Consider the following 21,915-nt stretch of genomic DNA (forward strand, 5'->3'; position numbering starts at 1 on the left):
TGGTCAGTAGCAAGTATACAAAAATAAGTATAAGAAACATGTCATGTACAGAAACATCAAGTACAACTAATCCTATTATGCAAAGCACCATACATACAAGATCAAATACCTTACTTTCTTCCATATGCTGTAGCAGAATGCTAGTATATTTCAAGGTTTTTTTTTTTTTTTTCTTCCACACCCTCTCCCCCCCCCCCAGATCTATCATTCTGAATATGCAGGAAATTTTTATTACCTACTCCCCTTCAAATTCCCTGAGAACAAAGAGGAATCGGAAATACAGTGTTATTCATTGCAAAGTGGGTCCTCACATTTTAAATACCTGCAGAGACAGAAATTAAAGACAACTGATACATCACAGTTTTTGAACAGTCTGACACCTGTAGTCTCCAGGACATAAAGTCAGTGGACAATCTTCTGATTTTTGCTCAAAAATAAACCAAAGACAAAGAGCCTCCCACCAGAAGCTTAAATTCACAGTAAGAAACTCCAGCGGAGCAACTAGAAAGTCTGCGTAACAAACAAGGGTAAAAATTGCTTAATGAACTAAAGTCAAGGCAGTAAGAAGCAAACAAACAACTGACATCAGAATTACTTCTTGAATTCAGTGCCTCTCTTGTTAATGGAGGAAGAAACTATAGGATGAGAATCAGAGACAAGGCTTCATGGGAGTTGAAAACACTGGATGCTCATTTTTATCAGACAAAGCAATGTGAGAGTGCCTTATATAGAGAAGAAATCTTTGCAAACAAGTTAAGAAGCCCAGAAAAAGTGGAAAACTGCCTCAGAAAAGAAACATAACAATCTTGGACCTGCAGGAGGAAAGGAATGCAGAGTCCTGGCTGGCCCTACTCTGCAACCAAATGCCTTAACTAGTACTTAATGGAGAAATGTTACTTGTTATTACAAAATAAAAGTATATTACAAATCTATAAGCAAGTGAGATGCAAAAGAGCAATTTTGCCCATAAAGTACATATCCTTTTAGTACTACTGATCAGGCGACACATCTTCCAAATCATCCGTGGCTGCCTAAAACCCCATAGTATTAAAAAAAATTAAAGGCATGATTGCATTCAGCTCTACACAGGTAGGCAAAATGAAACAAGAAAACTTTTGCCCCTCTCACATACTTAGAGCAAAGCCAGAAATATTGTAATTCTTTAGATTATGGACCCCAATATTTACAAGAGTTTAAGACTGCTGCCATATACCTACACCTTCTGCCCCTTCTAAATCTGGCAGCACGGGCCCATACTGGGAATGCATACCTCACAGGTAAATGAGAGTATACCTTGCCATTGAGAGTACGCGGACAAGCAAATGATCACTGAAAATACCATGAAAGTTAGTCTTGAACATACACACTAAAAAAAACAGCAATGTAAAATTCCTCTCCTTTAAAGATTTGAAAAAAAAATACCAATTGTGTAAAAACAGTAATACCTCGCACATGGGCTTCATCAACATTGCAAGCATTGCATACTAGTACTGTCCGCATACATATGGGGTTAATACCTTAGTGTGGCTACCATGCCACACTGCAAAACACCTATTGAATTACAAGTACAGTGGTACCTATCAAAAATACAAGTCTGTATTAACTTTTGAGAGAGAGAGAGAGAGAGAGACAATGAGCTCTCTTGTAGCATGAAAAAGTCCATTTAAAATCCAGAAAAGTGGAAAAGACATACCACTGCAGTACTGTCCACTTTTACTGACACTGGTCTAATCTACAAATTGAGGTGTATTTGGCTTACATAAAAACATGTTGTGGCATTATTCTTTATTCATGCAAATAAAGATCCAGCCAACAAAAGAGTACATTAGTTCAGTGGCACTGCTGAATTAACTCCTGCTAAAGCAGTAAAGCACTCACAAAACAAATTCAAGAGGACTCCGATCCAAGTACAGTATTTCTGCATTTCAGAAGCTGTTATCTGTCATTAATTTCAAAAGCTACATAAGTATTTCTAACAGTGTACCAGAGAAAAAAAGGATACAGATTTATATTATCAATACCAAAATTTTAAGAAAAATTCTTCTGTTAATTTTTTTTTAAATTTTTTTTTACAGTTTGGAATCAGAACAAAACACTGTAGGTGCATGAAAATGATCTTTATAGTCTTGTCAAGCGCAGTGGATTTGGTTTTCTTTCTTACAAAAGAAAAAAGTCTTGCTATGTGATGATAGCAACAGATGACAATATTTAATGCAATGGCATTTGAGAAGTACTACCTCTGTAAGTACCATTTCAAAAGTTTTTCCACTTAAAACACTTGTATCTCAAAGACAAAGTTCTGCCCCCTTGGAGTTATACGAGCGTTCATCTCAGCTTTTCCCTGAAACTCTTCTTCTCTGTGGGTTGGCTTGGTACTTATATTCAACTACTGACATACTAGGAAGAAAATTAATAGCTCTGAATCTTTCCTCCTGACAGGAAATGACTCTGTTCTGTAAAAGTCATGTTATTTGTTTATGCAGTTAGTCATGTGTTATTTGGAAAACTAAATGCTATTTAGTACCTGGACAAAACAAACTACCTTGATATATATTAAAAAAAAAAAAAAAAATAGAGAGAATTCTTAGGTTGCAAAAGGAAAAAAAAATTGAATTTTGTCATCCTCCATTCCTGCTACAAACTAACTCAGAATGCAAGAGGACACCTCTGGCCCTTACCATTCCACACAAGTGCACAGGACAAGGAAAAATTTTGTTCACAAGGTACATGCTTGCCTTGCTAAGAATTCCAGTGCCAAGAACACAAAATGAAGTAGTCAAAAGTTGAGTCCTAAGACAACAAATCTGAGAATGTAATGTTAATTTTTCTAAGAAGTGTGATTACCGTATCTGTGATGCAGGATAAAAATACAAGGACTAATTTCTGTCTACTTGAGATAAATGATTCGTACAAGTTTTTATCATTTTTTTCCATGTAAAGATTGTCAAAAGAGCATTACACTATTAAAATCTATCAGCTCAGTGCTGTTACTTTTTTACTGACCATCAAGAGACTAATTTAGACAATTACAGGATAACCTATGAAAAAAATCAGCTGACAAAAGTCTCATGTAGTTCAACAAGGAGTGCAGAGTCCTGCACCTGGGAAGGAACAACCTCAGATTGTTCTGGACTTGCTGGGGGCCACTCATCTGGAAAGCAGCCTGGCAGAAAAAGACCTGGGGGTCCTGCTGGACACCAAGCTGAACATAAGCCAACAACGTCCACTTGCTGCTAAGAAGGCTGTTGGTATTCTTGGCTGCATTAGGCAAAGTATTGCCAGCAGGTCAAGAGAGGTGATTCTTACCCTCTATTCTGCACTGGTAAGGCTTCACCTGGAGTGCTGTCTCCAGTTCTGGACCCTCCAGTACAAGAGAAACATGGACATAATGAAAAGAGTCCAATGGAGGGCCACAAAGATGTGGAAGGGACTGGAGCATCTCTCCTACAAAGAAAGGCTGAGGAGAGGTGGGACTGATCAACCTGGAGAAGAGGCTCAGGGCCTTATCAGTGAGTGTAAATACCTGAAGGGAACAAGTAAAGAAAAAGACAAGTCTTTTCAATGGTGCCCAGTACCAGAACAAAAGGCAGTGGGCAAAAAAATGTAACACAGAAGGTCCCATGTGAACATCTGGAATCTTTACTGTGCAGACGATGGAGCACTGGCACAGGGGGGGCAGAGAGTTTGTGGGGTCTCCCTACTTAGAGATCTTCAAAACCTGCCTGGACAAGGTCCTGGGCAACCTGCTGCAGGTGTCCCTGCTTGACCAAGGGAGTTGGACCAGATGGTCTCCAGAGGTTCCTTCCAAAACCAGCCATTCTGTGCTTCTGTGACAATAATGAACTCTCTTATAGTGTCCAAGAAAAAAAAAAAAAAAAACCTCAAGGTGAAATTTCTACAGGTGAGCACTATCACAAAACCAGCTCTCACTGCTTTAGAACCTAAGTTAAATCACAGTCTTATCCTGAAATAAGATTAAACACTTAAAACTTAGAAAATATGAACAAAACATTTTGAAGTAAGTGAATAAAGGAAGGTGAAACAAAAACAACATGCACTGAAGTATCTTTGAAGGATCTTTGTTCTCTGTAATTGCTATTCATGTTACACAAAGTCCCCAGGGTCCCGAGACCCTCTAGTAAATACCCTGTATTAGGCCTATTATCCACCACATTAGAAGAAGCTGGTAATTCTCTCCAGTTTCTGGGATCATCATAGAATCATAGAATGACCTGTGTTGAAAGTGACCTCAAGAATCATCTGGTTCCAAACCCCCTGCCTATGGCAGGGACACCATCCACTACACCAGCTTGCCCAGGGCCTTGTCCAACCTGGCCTTGAAAACCTCCAGGGATGGGGCATCCACAACCTCTCTGGGCAACCTGTGACAGTGCCTCACCACCCTCTGAGTGAAGAACTTCTTCCTAACCTCTAAGGGAGAGAACCTCTAATGCACCCCAGTGAAACTGAAGGAAGATGCTTCTGCTGATAACAATATCAAAAAATGTTCCCATAAAAAGCAGAGCTGTATCAATGGGAAAGATGCAGGAAAACACTTTTGAAACACTACTAGAGCACCTAAAAAGTAACCTTATACTTGGTTAGAACTCCAACACTTCAGGAGTTCAAAGCACTGTAGCTATACACTTCTCTTTTCCTTATAATATATGAACTGGTTCATCAGATGAGATATCCAAAACAATGAAAACAAGCACACTGCTATTTCAGTAATTAATTTAGAATTAAATTTCTTAAGTTATTATAAATATCTTTACTCATTCCCACCTCCCCTCTCGCCTCAAATCCATTTTCACATATGCTGGTACAATTTGTTAGTTAGGAGCCAGGACAGCTAGCAGTTTCAGCAAAAGCCTGACTAATCCATTCAAGATTATTAATGTAGCCTTTGGGATTACTGAATTTAAAAGTTTAGCAATGCTTTATGAAGGTAAGTATAAATAGCCTGCTGATACTACACTGAGGCGTGTTCATTTAAATATGTGTGTTTGGAAGTGCAACGTTTTTATTTATTTTAAAATCTTATGTCCTTTTTATAAAATAGTATACACAAGTCCTTCGGAAACTCTGCAGCGTACTTGGATAATTAATAAGCCCAATAAGTCCTTAATATTCACTACTTGTTGCTGAAACCCTATTTTCAATGGGAATTTTTCATGTTCTCTGGAAACTGGCTCCTTTTGCAGTTAAAGGCCTGCAAGTTAGCACTGACGTAGGCCTTCATCTGAAACTCCAAACTGTTCATGACTTTGCTGTGATCATCCAACCAGGACAGGGAAGCCAATACAGAATATACAGTAATAAAACATATTAAAGTACAACAGTGAAAGAAAATAAACAATTCTGCTTCACAGTGCCAGAGTAACGCTAACAAAATGTCAAGTTATTCAGTCATAACAGTAGAAATGTAGTGCTGCCAACACTGCTCATACATACACACACTGGGGGGCTTCGACTGACTGAACCATACCACCTACCAATTACACATCTTCACTCACTGTCTAAAGTATGTCAGTAAAACTTGATGTGTAACACAGCTCTAAAGGAGTACTTAATTTCACATATGCGAGCTGCCCTAGTAAAGGAACTACTTGTATGCAAAAAAAAGATTATAAACAAATGTTTTTTTGTGAACAATCAAGGTTTTTCTAAATAAAAGAACTGTTTTACTTTGAATTTCATTTTTAAGTTAGAAACTTTAATTTTCTTATTATGAAGTATTAATGTCCACATGTAACAATTATATTTGAAATATAAAAGCAAAAACCTATGCAACAGATTCATTAACCTGTCTTTCCACTAACAAGAGAACAAAAACAAAACAAAAAAACACTACATATCCTTCCCTTCCCCCCACCCCCCAAATCCAGCCACTATTACACCTTTTATGGAAAACCCAGGAAAGATCAATTATTTTAATCACTGTTTTACAAATTTCTGCAGGGAGTACAATGATTCCAAAAATAGTCCACATACAGAGCAGTACCGAATTTGACTGGGAAAATACAAATTATAATAAAGGGTTCCTAATCCAAATTAGTGCTGCTGCACCTGCTGCTATTTCCATAAAAGAGAAAAGAATAAATACTGTTCTTAAGAAATAGAGAAACAGATCTGCCAGTAAAGTACAATTGCCTACCCATAACTGCAGAGGACAAACAGCAATATTTTCCCAGGATTGAAAGATTTTAGATAGATTAAGCACAAGGCTTTTTTGAATCTACCATAGTATATGTGGTATAGAAACAAACAAATACGCACATACACGGGCTTTGAAACCACCTATTAAAGCTGTCAGTTCTCATCTTGACTAAGCACAATAAATCAAAACAACTACAAAGCATACTCTTGCATTGCCTGAATCTGCAAGAAAGTGCTGTTTCAGCAGAAAAATACTATGGTAATAGGGGAGGTTCTGCCTTGAAATTCTTATTAAAGAAACATTATATATGGTTAACAAAACATTTTCCACACTGTTTTGTTCTCCATAATTTGAAGAATTCTTCTCAATTATAAAAACATAAAATATTCAACAAGATCCATCTGTTCTACCAGAATACTTTGCATTGGCAATTATGTAGTGAAAATAACAGCAGAAACAAGTAATTTGTGTATCTTACTTTCCCAACTTCTTAATCTATACTTTAATAGTCTGATATATTTAAAGATATCACCATCTATTAATCCTTCTATTCATAAGGTAACCTAACAAATATATTACTTTAAAACTAACCTCTATGTAACAGTAAGGACAGGAAAGCTACAGAAATAAAATAAAAATAAACACAATACTTATAATAACCATACCTAGTAATAAGAACCGCATTATCATGGTGGGCAATCCCATTTTCTGGAATGGTGTTTCCATCACTTTGGTGGGAGAGAATGGATTTCTGCCACTTACAGAAGCTATCGAGGGACTTGTCTGCATGGTGGTTTATCTCCAAGTTTGGCTGCAATACAACATGCATACCAGAAATGTTCCAAACAAATTACTAAGGTCAGTTGTTAAGCCTTTTGAAGACTAAAGCGGGACTATAATTAGAAGCAGTGGTTTCTAGGAATAAAATCTTCTTGCCAAATTTTATCTCTCTAAAATCTGACCCCAAGTTCAGTTGTACATTACTGAACAGGCATTCCTTCTGCTCCAATTAAATAATTACTACGTCAATACCAATAAATAAATAAATAAAATCTGAATTTCGATATATAGGTCTAAAAACAAAACTGACATCCCCAAAGGTGTAATAAAATATTCACCTGAAGTAAAGAACAGATATCCCTGGGATAATATGAGGGAAATATTCCTCTGAACTGTCTTCATCTTGATTAAAGTAGTGAAAGATTACAAGACAGGTTTTATATTCAGATGTAGCCATTTCAAGCAATAATTACATGAAATATATATTACACAGTAGCGTAACTTGTATTTCAGGGATATAAAGCTGAAGTGCAACAACTCTTACCTGATCTTCAGTGAGGACAATTAAACGTGTCACTATTATATTCACAACGTTTCCTAGACTGGAATCACGATAAAGTTTGGCAACCTGACCTCCAGAAAATAAGAAAAGGCACAAAGTCAGACAAGAAACACTATGCATTTCCTAAATGGTTAAAAATTAAACTATTCTTCTGCTCAGTGTAATTCCCTAATGTTAGTTATCACCATCACCTGCGTAAGATATCTTTTGATCAACAAATGACCATTCAGTAAAACAAATATACTACTTCTGTCAGAATTTTCAGCCAAAAAAATGTTTATAACTTGTTTCATAAACCATCCAACATAAGGAGCATTTAGACTGTTGATTTAAACAGAATAAAACTGTATAGTTTTAAATTAATCTGAATGTAACCACATGCAAGACAAACAATGTAAGTGATCACAGCATACTTCTTGGCAGAAACAGTACAGCATTTTTCCCCGCCATGCTTTTACCATATTTTAATTATTAATTCCTGCAACCAGATGCATAACCTTATTATGCCAGTACAAATGCTTTATAATTTCAGAACATGTATGTTAATATTAATACAGAGAGGGATGAAACTTACAATATTCATTACACTCAAAATGTAGTGCTCAATGTCTTTGCGACCATGATATCCCACCATCATTTTGTCTGCTACTACCAGCGTCTCCACAAACCGTTCAAGGCTTACTGATCTCTTCTGTCGACTGTGACTACTTAGTGTGTCATTGACTGGAAGTGAAGTTGGAAAAGCAGATGCATCACTCATCCACCAAGGTTTACTGCTTCTTGTGAGGTCTTCTAGGAACCAAAATAATTAAACACTTTAGAGAGGTCACTGGTAAAACTCATTCAAATGCAGCTGGTTTATGTTGAGATTATAATCTTTTAGCTTCTAAAAACAAGTCTTTCTTGGGGCAAGGAAAACTTACATTTATACTTTTTAAAAAAAATTAAAATACCTTATACAGCAGAAAAAAACTTGGTATCTAATTTTCATATTTTGAACTCTCCATAACTTGGCTTAGGACAATAAATCATCATCTTCTTTCTACAGATCTGATCCTGTACATCTATGTTAATACTAATGACTAGTTATAGTTAACCACGAGAACATTTCAGAATTTTAAGAACAAGATAGCTACAATATTTTGGGGAAAAAAATAAAATAGAAAATTCCAAATTAAAGTAAAAGGCATCAATATAGACTAAGGAATTAAAAAGACTGATAAGGCAACAACAACAAAAAAAAAAAAAATTTTTTCTCTGTTGTGAAACTCCATAATTAGGCAATTAGAATGAAACACCTAGAACATCTTGGACCAAATAAATAATTTTTCTCTTTAGAAAGCTATTTTACCTACCTCATGTATTAAAAATAATAGGAAGTCCAAGATGATCCAACATCGGTTAATTTTTGGTTATTTTTAACACTAATTGTTATTCAAATGTATTGATTCTTGTACTCATTTCATATAAATACCCAGAAAACATATTGCTTTTATGTAACAATTTGGTTATTACTGATCCAAACAGATGTAATTATCTGCAAAAACCTGAAGTGCTGTCCTCAGTGCATATTTGAACCTCTACTCCCTGCAGAACTGTCACTTTTATATTTATTAAGTATTCCTTTTCCACAAGGAGCCACACAGATCTCAAATTTAAGTTTATTAAAGTAGATAATAAGGCTAACATTACATAATTAGGACTTCAAAATGTCTGAAGTTTCTTTGCTAGTTATGGATGAACTTAAGAACATTAAGAAGTGAATATAATTCTTAACTGACTGACTAGGACTGCTTGAGTAGGCAATACCAGAGATACTGTTTCGACTAAGGTAAGTTGAGATAGGACCAGTACCACCTGTGAAAAAGCAATGCTTTATGCAATCCAACTAAACTTCACTATTTTATAGGGCGGCAACTACATGACAAAGTATGCATGTTCAGGTCAAAACCAGGAATACAAAGCTTCAGCATTCTCAGTGTTGCAGTATCCCACAATATTTTGTGTCTACAGTGTTGGCTTTAAAAGTTGCATTACTTTAGAAAAATTGAAAAATGCAAACAAACTGGGTACTTGACAAAAACACTAGTAATGAAATTGTCCTCAAACTAAAATGTGCATCAAATTATGACAATATTATACCCACTCTAAAAACATAGTATCAAGTATTAAAGCCCAGTGAGGATTCTGTTATCAGTACCAAGCTTTAAATTGTTTTCATCCCTATTCTAGGAAAGTTGAAGTTACTTTAATTGTTCAAAGATTTTCATCTCACTTAAGCAGTGACTTAAGAATACCTATAATTATCTTCTGAAGTAAAATTTTTACAATCCACTGCTTATTTTCAAGTAGCAGAGGGTGTTGTCGTCTGGAGGCTTCTGATGCTCTTAGAGTGCTGAGTACCTTATAAATGTAATATTGCTTCCACATTCATTCATAATTTTCACCCAAAGATGCAAATCTGTTCTAAACATTTGAAAACCAATGAGCTCATGCTGAAAATTTTCAGAGAAAAAAAAAAAAAAGCAAAGATTCTTCTGGACTCATCTTGATAGCATCTTTCAAATAAAGGTCTCAGGAGATTTCAGGAAAACAAACATTCCTCCTTATCAGATGAGAAGCTTAGGCTTCAGCTGGTCTCAAAGTAATGGGAAAGTTGGAAACAACACTGAGTACTTAGGCTCACACTCCAGAATCTATTGGTTCTCACGTTGTTATACTTTAAAAGCACTGAATGGTGTAACTAAATTTTCTTTAAAAAAAAAAAAAAAAAAAAAAAAAGCATTTCCATAAAAGTTTGCAGTATATTTAACAGATAGATTTTTGTGGCAAATTATGCCATTTTTCCACCACATTCACAGATTAAAAAAAAAAAAAGCTTGAAAAAAACCCTTAAGCTTGCATTAACACTGAGTGTAGCTTTTGGGAAGTAAAAGAAAACAAGGGGGAGGAGGGTGTCAGAAAAGCACTACAAAGTAATGATTACAAAAAAAAAAAAAAAAAAAAAGGAAATTAGATTGTAAATTGAAGCTGAAAAGAAATCCAGATGCGTGTAGACAAAGTACCAATGGTACTCAAATTTTAAGTCAGTCCTGTGAGGATACTATGTGGTGGGGAAGAGAGAGGAAGGAATACAACACACAAAAACAGAAGATGACTTCAAAATGGAACAGATAACTACTTATTTAAGATGTAACTGTGAGAGTATTTAAATGAAACATTATGTACTGCTACAACCTCATTTAAAAGATACACAAGCATTTTTCATTTCAGAATATGCTCACTGTAAAGTCTGGCATGAATAAAAACACCAGGTGAAACTACATGTAGTAGTGGTGCCATCCCTAAATAATTTGACACCTCTCAGGCTTCAGATGTCAATTTTTATTGTTTCTCAATCATATCTAAACAGTCTGTATAACTGCAACAAATGTTCTGGTCATTTTGTTTTTAAATTCTTGTAACAAAAGCAGGTAAAGAAATTTTATTTATACTTGAAGCAAAACAGAATTTCAACTCCAGACAAAAATACACACATACAGCTTTTCTGTAGAAAAGCATATTCCTTAAAATTGTGCAAATGCAAAAATAATGGACCATAAGTACTTTGCAAGCTTAACAGAGCACATGCTATTGGGTATCAGCTTAAAATAAACATTTAAATAAGCTATGCAGACAAAAGAGCATATCACAGGTAACAGTCCATAATATATTTTTATTGCAAAAGTAATAATGAAGAATTTTAGCATGCCATCTAAATATTTATGTTAACACTGTAATTCTAAGCTATCAAATAAATTCCATGTGACATCATAGTTATACCTGCCTACTCGATGGCTTTAAGATACCTTTCTTTAGAAAACCACTTAAATGACATTACTGTTTTGGACACAAAAGAATGAAAATGGAAAAATTAAACAAAATAACTCTTCTAGAGGTTGATTCTGCAAAGCATTCTGCAGGATAACCCAGTGGCCTCAAAATCCTTCTGAAGCAATTGGAATTTGAAGTTGCTCAGATTCTTAGCAAGGTCTTAATGATTTCGGTTACGTATAACAAAACACAGTTGAGTTGGTGACAATATACACATGAAATATTAATTTAGTATTTCTTGTTTTTTAAATGTTCTTACATCTAACTGCTTAAAAATCTAACTCAGGTTATGAAAACCAGACACTATTCTATCCTGTACTCTTATCTGAACCGAAACTACCTGCCAAATAGAGAACTATTTTTATTCCTGCCTCCCCAGTTCTGTGTACTGGTCCCGTGTACTGGTCATCATAGCTCTATCTACTATGAAGTGGTCCATCACTTGATCATCCCAACAAATTCTGATCGTCCTTTCACCAAACTCCCTTCCTTGCTTTTTGTCAATTACTGTAATTTTTCTCAGAAGGGTCTGAAATTATACTCTTTGTCTCTATCAGCACAAAATCCTCACTACTTCCATGATACTCAACAGGTATACAATAAAGTTAGGTCTAGATAACAGAAAAAACTCAGCAGAACAGAGTGTGAATAGCAGCACAGTTACATAAGCACATTCCTCCCAGTATATTGTACTCGCAATAGTATTCTGAAAGTAAAGCTAAAACCAGTTTCCCATACAAAGTAAATGATATTCCGGCAAAAACACAGTTGTAATTTTGTTAACTTGTTGTGCCTTTTTCTTTCTTTTTGAACATTGAATTGGAGTCTTCAAAACTTCCAAAAACAGTGAAATGCCCCAAAGATTTATTCTACTAGCAATAGAGTTAGTAATTACCTGGCTTTATTTCTAGGGTTTGAAAGCTGAGAAACTGAAAATTAGTCTTTGATTTTATTTTTTAGATGTTCTGAGGATAGTTTGGATGCCATGTCACTTTGAGACAGAGGTTAAACAGTGCTCAGAAAATGAGTTGAAAAGGTTTTGGTAGTCAGATGGAAAACATTCAAACAGCATGACACCTGAAAAAATAAGATCTTGCAGTTTTGGGGGAGAACAAAGTTCTTCAGAAATTTTCAATGAGTGTAGAAGTATACAGAACAACAGGAAAAGAAGCTGAGATGAATGAGCATTAGAGTAATGAGGATGAGAGCATGAGGACTGCAAAAAACAGGGGGGAGTTATTTCAGTGATTAAGGGCTTCAGGATATGACATGTGAAAACTAGGGAATGCACAGGAGCTTCCAAGGATAACAGAAGCATCATATATGTAAAGGAATAGATGCTAAGGATTATTGCATGTTTTGAAAAAATGCATGCAAGATGCAAAGCTCTGATTAATCTATGATCCATAAGACAGATACTGCCAGAACAGTTGGATGCAACATCAAAATAGTTGCTACTGCTTTATCCGCACTTGGAGGAGACTGATTTCCTAAGCATTAATAGAAGATTATATCTGCATGATCCATTCTTTTTCTAGAGATATTAAAACAGTAAAAATTGCATTGTAGTACATTTTACAATCCTTCCACTTATTTCAGGAGGCTTATGTGACAGCATAACCTAATGAAAGAAAAAGATGGATGTTTCACAGATGTCTACTTTAAAATGCATAAACTGGAGCATCCACACACATCAGTTCTCTCATTTTACAAACAGCACACAGTAGTCGTTAGAAGACTTGTTTCATCATCATTAGAAGCATGTACACCAAATAATGCTTCCAAAACTAAAAAAGAAGTTACTTACATAAAGTTTAACATTTGCTACGAGTCTAAACACAGTTAGAACCACTCAGGAAAAAAAAAAAAAAAACTCTTCCCCAAGCATTCGCTTTGTAGACCGTGTTTAGACAGTCTAGTCAGCTACTGCCAGTTGAAGTTACAATTTCTAAAAGAAGCAGCTGAAAGAAGGTATATCAATGAACAGTGATACTACTTTAAGACTAGTATTTGCCAGCCTGTCCTATGCACTGAATCTCATGGAATACTATGTCCGGGACTGTAGTTTTAAGAACAAGATATACATAAATGACAAGGTTAGAACATTTTTCTGCTAATACATATATATATATTTTAGCGCTATAAATCTAAAACAATTGGTCAGATTTACTCAAAGCTGTCCTCAAAAAACCAAGTTTTCTGCATCACTTTAAGGAAACAAAAATCATTTCAAAACTAGAAGTACTAAAACACTAAACTGTTTTTGTAGACGTTGAAACTATGTTTTGGAAGAAAAAAATCTCAATCAAAACTATATAATCCATCCTGTAAAGCACCTTTAAATCACATTCTCAACTATCATGAAATAACATTAACCCACTGAACAAAAAGCCAGTATCAAAACACCATAAACATAACGAGAAAGGTATGGACTTCAGTTCCAGGTGTATTAGTAATCACTTTACTAACATATTTACTACACATCAAGATTTGTCAAATGAGATGGAACGCTTACTACACACTGAGCTGTAACACAGTCACTCAGGTCATGCCTTCCAGATGGGAAACAAAGTATATTTATACTGCATCCAGCACAGGAAGCCTGTGCTCATCACTACCAGGGTATACAATATAGCAATTAAACAAGACTTACTCCCAGTGCTGTATTTTTACATGGACACTATATTCTTCATGTGAATCTGAAAAAAAAATGCAAAGCTCCTTTTTGTCACGGCACATTGTATCACCCAAAAGAAGGATTCCTATTGCTACGTTGTACCTTACCTGTGAACCAAGAAAGACCTTAAAATGCAACTTAAGTTAATATATTTTAAAAGCAATGAAAACACAACTGATACTCATACTCATTTACCTGAGACTCCACAGTGACCATGATCATATAGGTGTTGCTGGTACATGATAGACTTTTTGTATATAACATGAGGATGACCATTCTCATAATTAAAGTCACTGGAATTATCAGTTATATTCCTTAAAGGCTCAATAAAATACTCTTCATCTTCCGTAGCAATAACTCCATGCTTAAGGAAGAAAAGAAGAAAATAAAAACTTGCAAAAAAAAACAACATAAAACTCATAATAAAAAGCTTAGTTTTAAATAACATTTGGCTATCATTTATTTCTGTTAAGAAATCCACAGCTATAAGTCAAAAGAAAATGCATGAACCAGCTCTCTTCCAGTGACTTTAGTGAGAGCAGGAGTAAATACCTATAAGCAACGCGATGAGAAAAGAATAAAAATATCATTGCCTTACTTAAGGAGTTCTTTCCCACCTTTTTTAAGTAGATGCAGCAAGAAGGGAAGAGATACTCTTGGTATAGGACAAAAAAGCTGTTCACAGACCTGTTCCAAAACTATATTATTCATAGCCATTAAAAATGACACCAAGCCAAAATGGTATTGCTCAAACAGTGAGCCCGATATCCCACTATGATGCCACACTAGTAGATGCCTAATGCCATAAAAACTGCAGGAAGAATTAATTTTAGACAATATTATTCAGCAAGAATATTCAGCATTTTACATCCAGATGCTGAATTCCAGAACTGATCTAGTTATTAAAATCAAACTATTAGCTTAGACTACACTATCTACAAAGCATGTATTCCTTAAAAAGTCTCATCACAAATCTTCGGCAGATCCAAGTTGTTGCAGGCTATGTACTAGTCATCATGCTCTGTAACAAATGCATATTTTTCCCCTCACACTGCAGTACAGAATGGTAGATATTCTATTCTCATAACTTTCACATTTGTGAACTCAGCTTCTTCCAAACAGGAAGTGGTTTATAGAGGAAAGGGGAGACTTCAGGCCAACTATGCAATTTCCTGAATCTTCAGCAATTAAAACTGAACTTCAGCAGAAAATCCAGTTTGGGGATCCTTTTGGGTATAGAAATACTGAGGAGTAAGCTCTGACAGGCAGACTCCCACACTTGTATTTGCTAAATAAATAATTCCAGTAACTTTATCTAGGAAATTCTGAATGTATAATCTCTCTACACTAGTAGAAAGAGCTACTGATCAGCATGAAGACTGGAAGCAGTAAATTCTGCATTCATATCTTGATCTGATGAATTGCAAACTAATGTAAATCCCATTAAAGCCACAGTGAAGACTGTTCAAACACAAGAAAGCATCCATAACTGCACCTTAATTCATTCATCCTTATTTAATCTAACTCATGAGGAGTTAAGAGTATTCAACAAACACCTCATATGCTGTTCTCAAGACATATCTTCAAATATTTATGTGCACGTCATCTGAACTCTGCAGTGTTCCAAGAAGCAAGCCTATCTCAAAGTACTTCTTAAAGGCTGTAAATATTACCCTATCACTTTGAGAAGAAACCAATACCTATGTTTCTATCACACCTTCAATCTGTAAAACAAGTACTATGTGTGAGGATTTGGGGGGTTGGGGTTGTTTTGTTTGTTTTTAAAGGGGATATTTTTGTTTTCCTCCAGTAAGACCTCTAGGATAAGGTGTAAGACCACTTGCTGTACAAATGATCCAAACATCCCAAACCCATTTCTAAGATCAGGAATTGCCATTGTCCTTTTGGTCAAAGCTCTTCTGCTGCTCTTTTGTGTATCAACTGCCTGCTATTCTTCACTCCTAGGATAACCAGATTTCAGTAACAACATACAACTTTTAAAATAAAAATGCCTGTATAACACTTCAGAAAGAACAATGCTTTCCAAATATAACCCTATTATATATTCTGCAAATATATGCATGCCGTTCATTTTTCAATTAAGTGTTCCTTACATTGTGACTACAACAGTAACTCTTCAGTGGTATTTTTCATTGTGAACTCAATTATTTTCTCAAGATGGTAACATCAGGGTCTATATTCACCTGGACACCAAATTTTCTCATAATGCTTCATTACTTGAAGTCTAAGATTTTACTACAGAATAAGTCACTTAATGGTACACTGCTGCTTAAACAGTCTTGAAAATATAAATTGAATTGTAACTAGCTTCGCCAGATGTGCAGAAAGAACCTTGACAGTCTGGACTGCATCCAGTCTGGATGTCAGACATCTGGGTTCAAGTGAATCCCAAGCCATTGTAAGCTCTGGTATTATGTTCCCACAGGAAAAGAAAGTCCTGCGGTGGTTCTGGCCAACACCATCAGGCTGTCTGCTTTGTGCCAAGTCTGAGGAGAAGTACCATCCAAGCTGTGGCCCTGTCTCTGCAAGAGAAGTGCCTTAACCTAATTCTGATTACTCTAGGGCATACATCGTTCATGCCTGTACTCAAGTCCAGCAGGTAAATGAGTTTTAAGGAGCAAGATGACTGCAGTGGAAGTCATTTCAAATGCCATAAATGACACTTAACTGCAGCATTGATTTTGTAAACAAACTGTATAAAGGAGAAGTAAAAGCTATTACACACATTTGTGAACTATGACAACAGTTGGGAGGTTTCTTCCAGGTACCAGCAGTGAAAAAGGCTGGGCAAGTATCATCCATTTTTCCTATGCCTAGTCAATGTCCAATCTCATCTGTTCAAACACTATGTCAGATTAAGAAAAAGAGATGTTAATAACAAGTAGTCAAGGAACTGCAAGTAAATTTTAACTTACACCTGCTACCAGGCAGTCAGAATATGCATGTGGTCAGTTGTGGCAGGTAGCCATGTGATTTGATAAACACTGGAAATTCACTTGCTCTGCATATACCCTTCACATAAGCCCTGCATACTAACACCATTTTAAACCCAATGTAATCAATTTTGCTTGCAACCAAACTGCTTTTCCAGTATTAACTCAACAAGACCACTTGCATCAGTTTAAAGTGCATGAGTGCATGATTTTTTTTAGAAACATTCCAAATTGTGCACAAAAGAAATACCTATTTCAGTGAAAAAACAGCATTTCTTCTGGTGCCTAGAGATGCTTTCATTGTATATATATTCACTAATGCCCAATTGATAGTGGGAATATTTGGAATTACACTATTCTATCTGAACCAACATTTTAAAACCCATTTCTGGCTTATCTCCTGTTTGGGCAAAACAATGTTTCAGTTGAAAAGGGAGATTGAAATAATGCCTTATAAAGCATTAAAAGGAAATATATGTAAATGTGTTGTCTTTTTTGCTTGCTTTGTGTGTTGTTGTTTTTTTTTCCTGTTCATTTTGCTATCATATTTGAACTTAAAGCAACTTCCGCATTGAACTTCTGCTCCAAAATACAAGAAATATTAAGACACAGGAAAAAACAGCAAAATGTTCTAACAAAACACCATTAAATTAAGAAATAAGCTGAATGCCCAAGTAGGTTACTACAAGCAGCATTCCCAAGACTATTATCTAAAACAGATTGTTTGAGGTCCTGTCTTATCCAATCCCACTACAGACTGCCAACTCCTGCTAACATATATAAGGTCTGGATCCAGCAGTTTGACATGCTCAGACAAATCTGTGAATCCACATGCAGTTTCCCTGAATTTGTAAAAAAGAAAATCTGTCTAGCTGGGGCCTCACCTTATTTCAGACAGGGGATGCCCATCACCTACAGAAGTAACAGTTAACATGGGTCTGGGCAGCCTGCTCTAGTGGTTGGCAACACTGCCCAAAGCAGAGGGGTTGAAACTAGATGATCCTTTTCAACCCAGGACATTCTATGATTCCATGAACATCAGTTATAAAATTTATTACAGAGGACAAGTGCCTTTGCCTCACAGCACTACTGGTTTCCAATTTCTGCCTACCTTGAACCTTTCTAGACATTACGCTTTACATTTTTAACATAAAGCAGTAATAATGGAAACTTCTGAGAATGTGTCAGTGTTGTTCAATGTGTCTACAGCTGACTCTACACTTCAATTTATGTCTGAGGAAACAGGCTGCATTAGCTTCACATGTTCTTAAGGATAAAAAAAAAATAGTGATCTGGCCTGGGACAGCACAGTATGGGATCTAGTAAGTCATTTTAAAACTAGGACAGGGACAGTTTATATGTAATTTTCTGAATACTGAGCCTATACTGCAAACACAGATTATTACCAAAGAGAACTCAAAGTGCACCTATCTAGAATACAGAATCTTTTTCATTACTTCTGACCTTTTAAATCAGTTCACAGATTACAAATTTTACATATGATTCAAAAATATCATATGATATGTAATTTATGATCTGCAAAAGTAGATGCTTTCTTTGTGGTAGAATCAGCTTCCAAATGAGCTAATCTAAGAATATGAATAATTTATAAATATACTAGTTTTGTAATATATTAAACAAACATGAAACATTCCTGCAAAATAATTCTTCCTTCAAGTATATACAGTCAAGCTTTTAGACATTTCTTGGGTTATCTTTATCTTATCTGCTTAAACAAAGATAGCTGTGCTACTTAGTACAAACATTGCTCAGTGTATGGAACTTTACATGCCATGGAAATCCTTGGCCCTTTACATTCAGTATTTCCTTGGAGTGACAGTAGCCCCAAACTGACATTTAGCCCCTGATTCACTTTCCTTATAATCATCACTTTCTACACATGTAGAAAAGTGTAGAAATAGTATTTCTTTCTATTGGGCTTGTCAGCTTAAAATGAGAAAATCCACTGCAGTGAAAAACTTGAACACTCAATTAAGAGCTTTGACACCCAGCAATGGACAGAGGTGGGTCAGAACAGGACAAGTTTGACTTCTGCTCAATTCCAGCATTATGAGCTCCAAAACTTTTCTTCAAGACTTGTTTCTCTCAGAATTAGCTTAATCTTTCCCTTAAGGTAAAGTTCTCTCTTCAGCCACTGTTTCTTATATTCTTTACTTCAGGATGACAAAATCAGCTTAGGCATTGTTTCAGCTGCTTCTGACTCAGCCTTGTTGCCTTGTACCCAACAGTTCCAAAATACTGTTCTTTGCAGGCCCTTTCATGAGAAGGCCAAACCTGCAATCCATCTACAAATGTAACATCCAATACAGTAAATATGAGTTTGGAAGCCAGCAAGCCTGATGGACAAGACCTTCAATTTCCTCACATGATTGCTCCCTGGATTATAGAGCATTTCTCAAAACTTCAGACAATTTATAGCATAATCAGGGCCCAGCCAATGGAAATTGCTGGAATCAAACTTCTGTAGCAGTCTATAATTCTGGGGAGTCTGGTAATTAAAAAGAAAATCGAGAGGGAAAGGCTGAACCAGGAAATAGTGATGGGGAAACAAACTGGAGGCTGGTAAGTTTTACGATAGTGAAACACAGGAAGCCCTTCTTGCGCTGGAACTCATCTCAGATACTACAGATGTTCTTCAAATTTGTACAATTTATGGTAGTTAAACCACGGTCTCACGTAACCACCTTGCATAACTAAAGAGAGTAACTCAGAACATTCTGTAGGGGGGAACAAATTTGACTCATCTGGCAATACTGACACCTCTCAGGGAACAGGAATAAATGGAATGCTTAAGTTTTGCTTGTGAGCAGCACTCATTGTTTAAGATTATTACTTGCTTTAGAGTTACTCAATTTAAAATGACTGGCTTTGGGACAGATTTTAATCGAAGACTATGCAGAATATGACTGGCAGTCTCTTACAGACCAAAAATCAGACTGGAAAATACAACAAATGTCTTGAGCACAAATATATTCTGAACTACTATTAATTCAAAAACAAATAATAGCACCCTGAATATTCACTGCCAATTGCTTTATTAAACATGTTCTAACCAGCAGCTTTATAATAAGATACTTGCCAGTAGGAATCATCATTTAAAAATAACTCTGTGATGGATTTATCTGAATTGAGTGGTAACTCCCATAAGCAGTGCTCTGGGACAGTGTGCCAATGCAGTTCGACACAGGAGTTTCTGTGCAGTAGAGGACCATATTGAGTCCAGCCTACCACTGCACAGGTAGAAAGATTAGAAGGATCCTTGCCTCTCTGATAAAGAACCATGTGTCACTACTGCTTCCGGAGCATGACAAACACCTTGAGTGCATGTCATTCAGCCTTTCTAGCAGATGCAGTGGACAACTGACACTTGCAGTCACAAGTAAATGGCAGGACTCAACAGTCCCAGTCATGGCATGCCCAAAAACCTGAGGGTGCCACTACAAATACCAGGAAGAAATACAAAAGAACTAACAATAACTAACAGCTCTGAAGCTGTTAGTTATTAAGCTCTGACAACTTAACCGGGCAGCATGCCACATTGAACCTAACTTTGAAACACAAAATTAATGTATGACACCTAGACCCACAGAACTAGGTCTTCAGTCTAGCCAAGCAGCATGGCTGGAGACAGGGAAAACACACACAAAAATGGGAGTGCCAGTCATCTCAGGGTGTGAGGCACAAAAGCAAAAAATGATTCCGCTTTGCCTCAAACAGATTTCACCGAGCAGTGACACCTACCATGCTGCTAAGTTCTTGAAGAAAAAAAGTGCCATGAGGAGCAAGAGACCGGGGAAGTTGATACGAAAACGTGTCAGTTCTCCTGCCTCGTCCTACTCTTGTTTTCCTAACATGACAGGAAAACAAGCGTTGGCAAAGTCAAGAGTAAGTGCTCTTGATTCACTCCCTGGCAAATGTCAAAGAGGTACCAAAATAGGAACAACCATGTCACTGACAGCAGGCTTCAAGGTGGGCAACCTGTCTGTGCCTCAACATGTAGAAACGCTGGTGAGACAGAGACATACAGCCTCTTCTAAAGTGAATCCTGAAAGCAGGGATTTGCTCTCCCTAGTGTTTTTAGATGACAAGAACTCAAATGCAAAGTGATCTAGTGACTCTAGCATAAGAGCTTTAATAATGGCATCAAAAAGGTTATTACATGGGAACTGCAAAGCCAAAGTAAAAGTTGTAATGAATTCAGACTTATCATCTGCAAGTCTGCATTGACCAAACTAAGGTGCCACATTCAAGAGATCTACATTTTAACTATGTTTCTTTAGAAATGTTAACTTACCCCTGCAAACCCTCATGAAATTATTTTTCCTCAAGAGCTCCAAAACGTTAACCTAGACAGTATCAGGGACAACACTAATAGCTTGGTGTAACGTGCTCTACCTAGGTATGAAGCAGCAAGCCTTTGTAAATAACATCCCAAGAGTCATAGCTCTCTAGCACTTTTAAGGATTAAAAAGGAAATAGTTTAGCAAGTCTGTGTAGTGGTGTTTTTGTTTTTGCCTCATTTACAGTTACTTAGATCTGTTCACTCTTAACAAGATTGACCAGCATTTTGCTATATAAAAACTGAATGAATAACCACAGTATTTATTTCAAGAGAGAAGATACTGAGCTCTTGATTTAGTATTTCCTAGTCCTGCTCTTTAATTTCAGTATTTTGCTACTCAACAGCGTGGCTTTTTTGTTGCTGTTTTCCAGTTTTTGTTGTGAATAGGAGTTTTTTCCCCATGAAATTACTACTATCGTGTTACCAAGAGATGAACAGTAAAAGCTGAGCACAGAGGACAGAATTTCTAATCCTACTTTTAAATGTAACTGTCTGATTTGTAGACAAAATATTTCTAAAAAATTTAAATCATTACTTTCCATGGCT

At 36.1% G+C, this 21,915-nt stretch overlaps 1 protein-coding gene across 8 annotated transcripts in view; it reads right to left on the bottom strand.

The window, feature by feature from the left end:
- The window catches only part of ADAMTS6 (ADAM metallopeptidase with thrombospondin type 1 motif 6), a 153,501-nt gene that overhangs the window by 124,113 nt on the left and 7,473 nt on the right, over positions 1 to 21,915 (bottom strand). For 6 of the 8 annotated variants that reach the window (XM_068666451.1, XM_068666455.1, XM_068666454.1 and 3 more), the window contains 4 exons: positions 14,248 to 14,416; positions 8,077 to 8,294; positions 7,485 to 7,568; positions 6,826 to 6,971 (listed from right to left, as the gene is read on the bottom strand). In XM_068666451.1, coding sequence (XP_068522552.1) covers positions 6,826 to 6,971; positions 7,485 to 7,568; positions 8,077 to 8,294; positions 14,248 to 14,416 — 617 coding nt within the window. The remainder of the gene's footprint in view (positions 1 to 6,825; positions 6,972 to 7,484; positions 7,569 to 8,076; positions 8,295 to 14,247; positions 14,417 to 21,915) is intronic. The other 2 variants (XM_068666453.1, XM_068666457.1) reach the window with 2 other exon arrangements.

The sequence above is a fragment of the Anas acuta genome, chromosome Z (genome assembly GCF_963932015.1).
Source record: "Anas acuta chromosome Z, bAnaAcu1.1, whole genome shotgun sequence".
Classification (NCBI taxonomy): Eukaryota; Metazoa; Chordata; class Aves; order Anseriformes; family Anatidae; genus Anas; species Anas acuta.